Source organism: Otolemur garnettii, unplaced genomic scaffold (assembly GCF_000181295.1).
Source record: "Otolemur garnettii isolate 467f Iridium unplaced genomic scaffold, OtoGar3 scaffold00060, whole genome shotgun sequence".
Classification (NCBI taxonomy): Eukaryota; Metazoa; Chordata; class Mammalia; order Primates; family Galagidae; genus Otolemur; species Otolemur garnettii.
Window position 1 is genome coordinate 10987774 of NW_003852455.1, and position 11126 is coordinate 10998899.

The 11126-nt window shown below is 40.9% G+C and overlaps 1 protein-coding gene and 1 pseudogene across 10 annotated transcripts in view; both read left to right on the plus strand.

The window, feature by feature from the left end:
* Positions 1–1481, plus strand: part of LOC105887258 — a 17174-nt pseudogene extending 15693 nt beyond the window's left edge.
* IGF2BP2 (insulin like growth factor 2 mRNA binding protein 2) overlaps positions 1–11126 on the plus strand; it is a 237356-nt gene that overhangs the window by 203579 nt on the left and 22651 nt on the right. For 5 of the 10 annotated variants that reach the window (XM_003792728.2, XM_012806949.2, XM_023514855.1 and 2 more), the window contains 3 exons: positions 1886–2008; positions 3309–3444; positions 6394–6522. In XM_003792728.2, the coding sequence (XP_003792776.1) occupies positions 1886–2008; positions 3309–3444; positions 6394–6522 (388 nt within the window). Of the gene's footprint in view, positions 1–1885; positions 2009–3308; positions 3445–6393; positions 6523–9638; positions 9642–11126 lie in introns of all 10 variants that reach the window. The other 5 variants (XR_002774101.1, XM_003792729.3, XM_012806952.1 and 2 more) reach the window with 2 other exon arrangements.

Here is an 11126-nt window from a genome sequence, read left to right on the forward strand (position 1 = left end):
GGCGCCGAGCCTCATTTGGAGTTTCTTAAGCTTTTTAATCTATATGTCCATCTCTTTCTTCAGATTCAAGAGGGTTTTGACTATTCTTCAGATAGCCTCTGTGCCCCTTTCTTTTTTCTTCTCTTTCTATGATTTCCATTATTCAGATATTTGTTCACTTGATAGCTCCTAAGTTCCTTAGCCTCTCTTGCCTTTTTATTTGTTTGTTTTTGGTGTTTTGTTGTTTTTTAGATTTTGGTTTTGGAAGGGACAGAGTCTCACTCTATTGCTCAAGCTGGATTATAGTGTATAGTAGCATGATTGTAGCTCACTGTAATCTGGAACTCCTAGGCTTAACCATTCCTCCTACTCTGGCCTCAAGTAGCTAAAACTATAGGCACACACCATACCCCAGTTAATTTTCTTTTTAATTTTTGCAGAGACAAGATCTTACTATGTTGCCAGACGGGTCTTGAATTCCCAGCCTCAAGCAATCCTTCTGCTTCAACCTCCCAAAGTACTGGAATTACAGAAATAAGCCACACTGTATCTAGCATCATTCTTTTTTCTTTTTCTTTGTGTGTATGTGTGAGTGTGTATGATGACTTGATAATTTCAAATGACCTAACTTCGGGTTTATTGATTATTTCTTCTTCCTGATCAAGCCAGCTGTTAAATCCTTCTGAATAATTTTTATGTTCTATTATTATATTTTTAAGCTTCAGAATTTCTGTTCAATTCTTTTTTAATCATTTCTGACTCTGTTTTTTACATTTTGTTCATACATTATTTTCCTGACTTCATTTACTTCTCATTTAGCTCATTGAGCATCTTTACAGCAATTTTAAATCCTTGTCAAGGCGCTCATAGAACTGTGTTTCATTAGGGTCAGTTTTCAGAACTTTGTTATATTCCTTTGAGGCATGTTTCATGAACCATTTTCTTTGTATGCCTAGTGATGGGGGTGTGGCATTTGACAAAACTTCCACTTCTAGTCTTTGCATACTTCACACAGTGGAAGACACTCACTAGTCAGCCTAGTTAAAGGTTCTAGGACGTCTCAAACCTTTTTTGATTTGTTTCTTTCTTTGTTTGTTTTTGTTTTTGTTTTTTTTTCTGATTTTTTGATCCCTCTGGTGTCTACCTACAAAATTGCTAACATACCGTTTGTCTCTGTTTTTAGCAACTTCTAGCTCTGGTGTTGATCTTATCAATGTTTTGAGTCAGTGGGTGACACAAAAAAATCAGTTTTTCAGGAAGCCCCCAGACAAGCTAAAATGGATGCGTGATCCAGTCTTTTGTTTCTATCCCATGGCAGGAGCCCAGTCTGTGGGGTTTCTTCTCATTTGCTCTTTGCTATGCCATGATGAGCCAAACACTATGAATTTTCTTAACCCTTTCGCTAGAACCCCTTCTTCATTTACAATGACCTTGATATTATAATTTCTCAGCTGATCCCCAGAGTTCTCATGGAAGTGTTCTGGTCCATCTGTATTTGTTAACTTGAGGTATCTGTGGAAGGGGGAGAAGGACCTGTGGCTTGCTAGTGGACCACCTTACTGGCCTCACTCTCCCTTTCCCTTGTGCCTTTAGTAAGAGGAAGGAAAACTTTCTTCCTATAGTCACTCTCCAGACTTCTCCTATGTTACTGGCCAGATCTGCCTCGTGGACCCACTTTCAACGAATTGCTGCAAGGGAGTGGATTTACCATGGTTTGGCTTATGTTAATCAACATTCATGAACTGAGGTTGATGAGAGACCTGGCCTCTCCTAAAACCCATCACCATGAGATACTTTACATTCATAAGACAAAAGCAAAAAGCCATACTTTCTATTCATAAGACAAGGGCTCTTGGAAGACAACTATTGTGTCTATCTTAAGCAGTAAATTGTTTGTCTCTTTTAGAGCTGAAGAGATTCCTCTGAAAATTTTGGCCCATAATGGATTGGTTGGAAGACTGATTGGAAAAGAAGGCAGAAATTTGAAGAAAATTGAACATGAAACAGGAACCAAGATAACAATCTCATCGTAAGCCACCTATTTAGATTAATTGTGTCCAGTCATGGAGAATTTGGGTATTTTGATATGCTTAAATCATGCATCTCATTTTCCCTAAAATGGGAATATAATCATAAGTGATGTCATTATTTCCATCAAATACATAGTTACCAATTAGACATCACTAGTAGGATTTGAAATAAGATGTCACGGATTCAGGCAGCACCTGTGGCTCAAAGGAGTAGGGCACCGGCCCCATATGCCAGAGGGGGCGGGTTCAAACCTAGCCCCAGCCAAAAACTGCAACAACAACCACCAAAAAAAAAAAGATGTCACGGATTCTACACTATGGTATGTTATGAGGATATCAGTCTTGTTCTCCACTACCAAGACTTGTTTGTAGTTTTTCCGGACTTTTATTTTTTCTCTTTAAAAAAGGAAATTTCAGGCTCAGCACCTGTGGCTCAAGTGGCTAAGGCGCCAGCCACATACACCTAAGGTGTCGGGTTCGAATCCAGCCCAGGACCGCCAAACAACGATGGCTGCAACCAAAAAATAGCTGGGCGTTGTGGTGGGCAACTGTGGTCCCAGCTACTTGAGAGGCAGAGGCAGGAGACTCACTTGAGCCCAGGAGTTGGAGGTTGCTGTGAGCTGTGACACCATGGCACTCTACCCAGGGGGACAACTTGAGGCTCTGTCTCAAAAAAAAAAAAAAAAAGGAAATTTCAGCTGGGCGCAGTGGTTCATGCCTATAATCCTAGCACTCTTGGAGGCCGAGGAGGATGGGTTGCCTGAGCTCACAGGTTCAAGACCAGCCTGAGCCAGAACAAGACCCTCGTCTCTAAAAATAGCCAGGCATTGTGGCAGATGCCTATAGTCCCAGCTACTTGGGAGGCTGAGGCAGAGAATCACTTGAGCCCAAGAGTTTGAGGTTGCTGTGAGCTATGATGCCACAGTAGTGTATCAAGGGCAACAAAGTGAGACTCTGTCTTAAAAAAAAAAAAGGAAATTTCAGCCAGGCATGGGGGCTTATGCCTATGAGCCTAACACTTTGGCAGGCTGAGGTGGTGGAGGATGGCTTGAGATTAGGACTTTGAGACTAGCCTAAGCAGCATAGCAAGACCCCATCTCTACAAAATGTAAAAAAAAAAAGGCATGGTGGCACACACCTGTAGTCCCAGCTACTTGGGAGACAAAGGCTTGAGGATCACTTGAGCCCAGGAGTTTGACATCACAGTGAGCTAGGCTGATGCCACTGCACTATAAGACAGGTAAGAGATCAAGACCCTATCAAAAAAAAGGAAATGTTTCTCTTTTTCCCATTGGTCAGTTTACAGGATTTGAGCATATATAACCCTGAAAGAACCATCACTGTGAAAGGCACAGTTGAGGCCTGTGCCAATGCCGAGATAGAGATTATGAAGAAACTTCGTGAGGCCTTTGAAAATGATATGCTGGCTGTTAACGTAAGTTCCTCATGCTTTCTTCTCTACTGTTTTTCACATGTGTTTTCAGGCAGAGCCCAAGCCTGTCTAAAAATGATTGTCATTCATCTAATTAGGAAGTGCCTTAGGGATAGATATCCAGAGTTTATACTGACTGCTAAGGAGTAGGGAATTAAAATAATCAGGAAACCAACTAGCAAATGATAAATACCCTGGAAGCCATTAAAATTATGACTTTGAAGACTGCAAAATGAGTAAAAGCTTATGATATAATTTATTTAGAAAAGGAAGATATAAAAGTTATAAGTAGGGTTACAGTTATGTAAAATAAAATGATCAGAATGATTGGAAGGCTGCACACAAAAATAAAAATAGACCCTATGTAAGGAAAGTGGGATTTTCTACTTTCTAAACTTTCTATAATATTGTCATGTTTATTTTAAAATTTTAAAAACACATATTTTAAAATTACTTTTGGGCTGAGCTCCCATAGTTCAGTGGTTAGGGCACCAGCCACATGCACCACGTCTGGTGGGTTTGAACCCTGTCTGGCCTGCTAAACAACAAAAAACAATAGCCAAGCATTGTGGCAAATGCTGATAGTCCCAGCTACTCGGGAGGCTGAGGGAAGAGAATCACTTGAGGCCAGGAGTTTGAAGTTGCTGTGAGCTATGGCATCACGGCACTCTACCAAGGGTGACAAAGTGAGACTCTGTCTCAATAAAAAATAATAATAATAATAATAATAAATTACTTCTGATTTTTTTATCCTTTGCTTGCTTGATTTATACTTTCAGATTGCCCCGTAAATGTTGTCAACTATCTGAGCTCTCGCTGAAACTTCTAGCAAACTGATTTGGGTTGGTTCTTCCTGTTACTGCCACCTAGTTCTCACTTGATAATAAGGAGTCAAAAAATTCTTTAAAATATTTGGTTACCATCAAAACCCAAGCTCGATATAAGGAGATACCAGTCTGACATTCAAAAAATTCTTTAAAATATTTGGTTACCATCAAAACCCAAGCTCAGCCCAGAAGAGGAACTTTTTTCACTATTTTGTTATAATTTTCTAACATACAGAGAAATGAAAAGGATGCTCTGACAAACCCATATATGCCTATAATCCAACTTCAGCAGGTACCAGTTTATGGCCTTTGTTGTTTCACTTGAACCCTTGTCCACATCCATGTTCCATTCCTGTTGGATGACCTTGAAGCAATTCTCAGACCTAGTAACCTTTCTTAAAGAAGTGTTGACAAAGAGCTCTGTAGGTTAAACCCCTGTTCTGTCACCATAGCACTTTCCATAGTATCCTTTGCTCAGGTCAGTAATCTGTCCATGCCAGCTCCAGCTTAGCAGCCCACAACACATGATAATTAGGAGACGTGATGAAAAGAAGGGGAGCTGCAATCTGCAGTGTGGCCCTCTCATGTTCAGACATATTTGTCTGTTGAGATATCGTCCATTTGTCTATAGAGGTGTCATCCTGTGATCTTCATATCTCCTTGTGGGTTCTTGACATCTCATGGAAAACATCTCTTTCTGTGAACAGCTGGAAAAACTACAAAAGGGTCTGGGTGACCCGAACATCTTCACCTGAACATGCTACTTAGATCCATTCATGTCTGTACCAAATTCATGCACTGATTGGCAAATATCAGAATTACTGGATCTTATATATCAAATGAGGTAAAGGTGAAGGATCCCAGCTCTACTTTTCCAAACATTCTAAAACAGGGATATCCTCCAATCTGTGGCCCCATCATGGGCTGCCTGCTGATTTTGTGAAGCCATTTTTTGCTTATCTGTGGTGTGGGATAGCACAAAAACTGCAGGGACCTTTTCCTACTATCAGTTTTCCTTAGTGTTTGGGTATTTAATGTATGGGCCAAGACAACTCTCACTCTGTTTCAGTGTGTGACAGAGAAAAAAAGTTGGACACCCTAGTAAAGAAGGCAATTTACTAGGTGGCTAGAGCCACAGACAAGAAAATAGAAAATGTTAGAAAACTGCTTCATGTTCAGGGAGTCAAAGATGGGGGGAGGTTGGACAGGCAGGAATAGGTTACCAAATTCCTCTTCCTCTGAAGGGACGTGTAGTTAAAACTCATCCCCAGCCTGTGGGCATACTCAGGTAGGAATGTACAATAAACAAACAAGTGAGATCACAGAGCTGGCAACTAAGTAATGAAGAGACAAAGCTGTGAACAGTCCTGACCCTGGATAATGGAATTTACACATGTGGTATCCTAATGAAGGGTCTGAGCTTTCTCCGAACAGGCTTAGAAAAAAATATTAGTCCAATTTGTTTTAAATATATTCATTCAATAAATATTTGTTGACTACTTACTACCTACCAGGCACTGAGAACACAACACTAAGTAAGACAGTGTCTTACTCTACAAGGAAACTAATGGTCTAAAAGGGAAAAAAGCAATTAAACAGAGATTCAGATACCCTGTAATGTGTGCTGTTTTAGAGAAACACAGGAAAGTTAGGAGAGCACGGAATGAGCATTTGAGCTAAGACGTTTGGGGTGAGAGAAAGCTTCCTGCATGAGGGGACACCTAAGCTCAGATGAAACCCACAGGTGAGTAGGATTGAGAAAAGCACTTTCTTACAGGGAAGGCAAGATGTGTAGGGACCCAGAGGTGAGAGAGAGCATGTGGGGTGTTTAGGGAGTAAGATTGGACAGGGTGAGGATAAGGGATTAGTAGGAGCAGGCTGGCAAGGTATCCTCCGTCCCTGCCATGATAAGATTTAGACATTCCCAAGGGTGGCAGAGAAGCTTTGAAGGTCAGGTTGCTGTTTGGCACCCACCCCAATGCAGGGTGTGGAATTGGTCCATGGGGCCAGGGCATTGCTTGTTAAGAAACGCTGGTGCCATCCAGATAAGAGATGGAGGTTGACCCAGGAGAGCTGGGCCTCTCTGCTCTCCTCCCCTCATTTTTTTCTCCATTTCTGTTCCCAGCAACAAGCCAATCTGATCCCAGGGTTGAACCTCAGCGCACTTGGCATCTTTTCAACAGGACTTTCCGTGCTGCCTCCACCATCAGGGCCCCGCGGAGCTCCCCCCGCTGCCCCCTACCACCCCTTCGCTGTAAGTAGCTTAGCAGTCAGAGGTTGCTTTTGTGCTGGGCACCTCCAGGCAGCAGCATCACTGTGCTATGTTGAATCAGAACTGAAGCCTTCATTGAATACAGATGAATCCAATGTAGGACGAACCCAGCTTTTCTTAGGCCTGCTTCCTAAAGAGCAAATTTATATTAACCATCCTCTAAACTTGCTCTTAAAGCATAGTATATGTCATATCTAGGAAAGAAAGAAACTATTAGCAAATTCATAACTAGAAACCTATTTATTGTGAAAGAGGATCCATTAGCTCAAAAAGTACATTCATGAATACTGGTTGTTTAGTAAAATTAGGGTATGACGTGATTCTTAGGTATATATACAATTCCTGACTACAATTCAAATATACGTAATGTTTGTGTCTAAACATTAGCACAGTGCCTGGTATTTAGTAGGTTCTCAGTAAGTATTTATCATTTGAATCATACTTCAAAACAAAAGAGGAATGTGGATTTTATGAGTTTTCTACTAGATGATTTCATTCACAAATATTATTCAAGATTAATACATTGCCAAATTGGGGTTCAGGATACTTGACAGCTTTTTGTAATTCCTTAATTGTCTCTACACAATATTGCTGTTTGTAAAGTAGATTTTCTTTCCTCCAATGTTTGTAGTGTTTAAATGGAGGGAATCAGGTGGCTGAACATTACCTTAGCCATTTCTTTCTTTTGAGAGCTGGTTTCTGGTGTAGGCAGCATGTTGTATGAATTCCCAGTGGCTTTTTGGGTTGTCTGTAGAGAGACAGGACAATGCCACTGTGTTGCTCTGCCCAGCAGCTGGCACCCACATGTACACACACATTCTGCAGTCTAATTACCTGTAGATCTTCTGAGTTGTTTCTCAACCTCTCCATGCCATCTCTTTAGTGATATCCATTTTCCCTTAAACTAAGAGAGAGAGCCTGGCACTGGGCCGTGTGTGTGCACATGCACACAGTAAAGTAAGCTGAAGGTGTAGCAAGAAGGATTATGGCAGCTCTCAGTTTTGTGGCTACTTCAGGCAGCAAGAAGGCCTTTGAGAGTAGCACAACCCCAAATTCTTGCTGTCAGATTTGAGAATGACAGTTTAGTACAATTAAATGACATTGAAGCACACTTCATTTCTTGAGAAACAAGTCTGTGCAGGTTGCCTTTCAAAAGCCAGGCTACCCTCTCAACGTGGGTCACATGTGAATAATGGGGGAAGGGAATAGTAGACCACTTCTAAAGTTGAACACCTAAAATAGGCATCAGCATACTGTGTGGCCTGAGTGCCAGATCTAGCCCACCACTTACAGGTTTTATCAGGACACAGGCCTGGTCATCACTGACATACTGCCTGTTATTCCTGCTTTCCCGCTGTAGCAGCAGGCTAGACAGACGCAGTAGAAACCAAGAGACCAAAGACCCATGAAACCAAAAATATTTATTATTTGGCCCTTCCACAAAAAGCTTACTGACCCCTATACTAAAAGAAGAGAAGTTTTCCTGTGATAGCAGAATGTTTTCTAAACTTAAAAATAGGTTTTGCCAGTTGAAAAGCTTCCTTTACATCTGAGATTTTTACTGAAACAGAATAACCATTTTACTAAAATATGTAATTCCTGTTCTTTATAAAATAGGGGTTGTGTGTATGTATGTTTGTTTGTTTATTTGTTTGGAGACAGTCTTATTCAGTCACCCCAACTAAAGTGGAATGGCAATCATCATAGCTCACAGCAACCTCAAACTCCTGAGCTCAAGCAATCTTTTTCCCTCAGCCTCCTGAGTGGCTGGGACTATAGTTGCATGCCACTATGCCCCCCTACTGTTTTCTATTTTTAGTTGAGAAGGGGTCTCACTCTTACTCAGGCTGGTCTAGAACTCCTGACCTCAAGCAGTCCTTTTACCTCAGCCTCCCAAAGTGCTAAGATTATAGGTGTAAGCTTGTAACTAGACACAAAGTAGGTTTTTTTTTTTAACTTTAATTTTTAAACTAAAAGCTATATAATTCTGATCTTGATCCTCAAGGACCAGATTAGATCAGATTCTAATTCAGAGTCTGGACATGATGACTCATGCCTATAATCCTAGCCCTCCAGGAGGCCAAGGTGAGAGGACTACTTAGAGGTCAGGAGTTTCAGATTAGCATGAGCAAGAATGAGACCCTGACTTTGTAGAAAAGTTAGCCAGGGGTGGTGGCATATGCCTATAATTCAAGCTACTTGGTAAACTGAGGTAGGAAGATCACTTGAGTCTAAGAGTTTGACATTGCAGCGAGCTATGATGATGGCACTATACTCTAATTAGGGTGACAATAAAACTCTATCTCAAAAAAAAAAAATTCTAAACCAGCATATAGTTGCCCCAACTCTCTGAGACATGATGCCTTCTACAGACATCTCTGTCCTATAGCTACAGAAGTGTGAGTTACAGGGCCAAGGACTGTCCCAGCACCACACCTGGAGAGTCCGCACTGCAGCCTTATAGGGTTCACTAGTGCTCCCAGGCCTTCTGAGAAGGACAGGGTAGGATGGGGTGGCAGGAATACTCTAAACACCTGTAATATTGTTTTCCTATCACGTGGCATTCACATTTCAAGAAACTTGGATAGTTCTTGGTTGTTTTATACATCACAAAGCTCTAGTGCTTTTGCTTTTAGCATCCAAAAGTCTGTAAACCTTCTCCTCACTGGCTCACAGACACATGGGTTGGTCTCTGAACTCTAGTATTTTTAATGCATACGTGTATATATAAAACTTTATCATTGGTACCATTTTTCTGGCTATAAAAAACCATGTAGGTATTTAAGAAGCAAATAATATAGAAAAGGAGAAAGTGCAAGTTTTTTCTTAGTCTAGAATCACCAGTGTTTCCATGTATGTGTAATGTGTAATTTATGTACATGTACATATATAATTCCAGATTTTCACTCTAGAAGGAAAACTCTTGTACATACATCTTTCCTCTCTAATCTGATTACTTCCTCAGAGTAAATTCTAAGAAATAGAATTATCAAGCCAGAGAGTATGTATATTTTATAGGTTAATAAATACAGGCAATCTCTGAGTTACAAACATCTGACTCACATACAACTTGGACTTATAAACAGAGACTATTACAGCAAGTCCCTGAGTTACAAACATCTCTCTAATATGCGACTCTGACTTACAGAGACTATTGCAGGTAATAGGTACGTGTACCTCTTCCACCTTACATACATATTCAACTTTAGGAACAAACCTCCAGAACCTATCTCATTTGTAACCCAGGGATTGCCTGTATCACATAAATTTTGATCCATAAAAGATGTACTACTTCCCATTCCCACCAGGAGTAAGTGACAGAGCAGGATTTTTTCTCATTCCCTCATTACCAGTTAATTCTTTTTCTTTTCTTTTTCTTTTCTTTTTTTTTAGTAACAGGGTCTCATTATGTCACCCTTGGTAGAGTCACAGCTCACAGCAACCTCAAACTCTCGGGCTTAAGCAATTTTCTCACCTCAGCCTCCCAAATAGCTGGGACTACCAGCGTCTGCCACAACACCCAGCTATATTTTGTTGCAGTTGTTGTTTAGCTGGCCTGGGCAGAATACGAACCTGCCAACCTCAGTGCATATGACCAGTGCCATAACCACTGTGCTGTAGGTGCCAAGCCTACCAGTTATTTCTTATAATCTAATATTTTAATAGACAAAAGTCTGGTACCTTTTGTTATTAAACAACTGAATAATTGGGGTTTATTGGCCATTTTTTTATCTTTAATAATCTTTCTGTATGTTTTGCCCATAAGTGAATTGAGAAGCAATATAGCTTAGGTTCTAAAGCTACCTGCATTTGAATTTCTACACTATTATTTGCTACTTTTTACCCTTGAGCAAGCAATTTAACTTCTTTGAATCTCAATGTCCCTGTCTGGAAGATGGCAATAATAATAGTGCTTACATAATGGGGTTGTTGTAAGCATTACTAAGTAAGTTAAAACCTGCACATATTAACTGCTAGGAAATTCTCAGCTGCTGTTGTCATCTTTTTTTTTTTTTTTTTTTGTAGCCCAGGGTAGAGTGCTGTGGCATTGTCATAGCTCAGAGAAACCTCAACCTCTTGGGCTTAAGCAGTTCTCCTGTCTCAGCCTCCCAAGTAGCTGGGACTAAAGACACTTGCCATAATGCCCCACTGATTTTTCTCTTTTTAGTAGTGATGGGGTCTTGCTTTTGCTCAGGCTGGTTTTAAACTCTCAGCCTCAAGGGATCCTCTCTCCTCAGCCTCCCATAGTGTTAGGATTATAGACCCAGCCTCATCTTTTTCTTAATGATTTATAATGGCTGATTATATATTAAGGCTGTTAATCAAGTGTCATGTTGTAAAGATTTTCCACCACCCTGTCATTTCTCTTTGCTTTATTTGTGGTGTCAAAAGGTATGTGCAGGTTCAGCACCCGTAGCACAGTGGTTACAGTGCCAGCCACATACACTGAAGTTGGCAGGTTCAAACCCAGCACAGACCAGCTAGGCTCAGTGCCTATAGCTCAACCGGCTAAGGCGCCAGCCATGTACACCTAAGGTGGCGGGTTCGAATCCCCAGCCCGGAGCCACCAAACAACAATGGCTGCA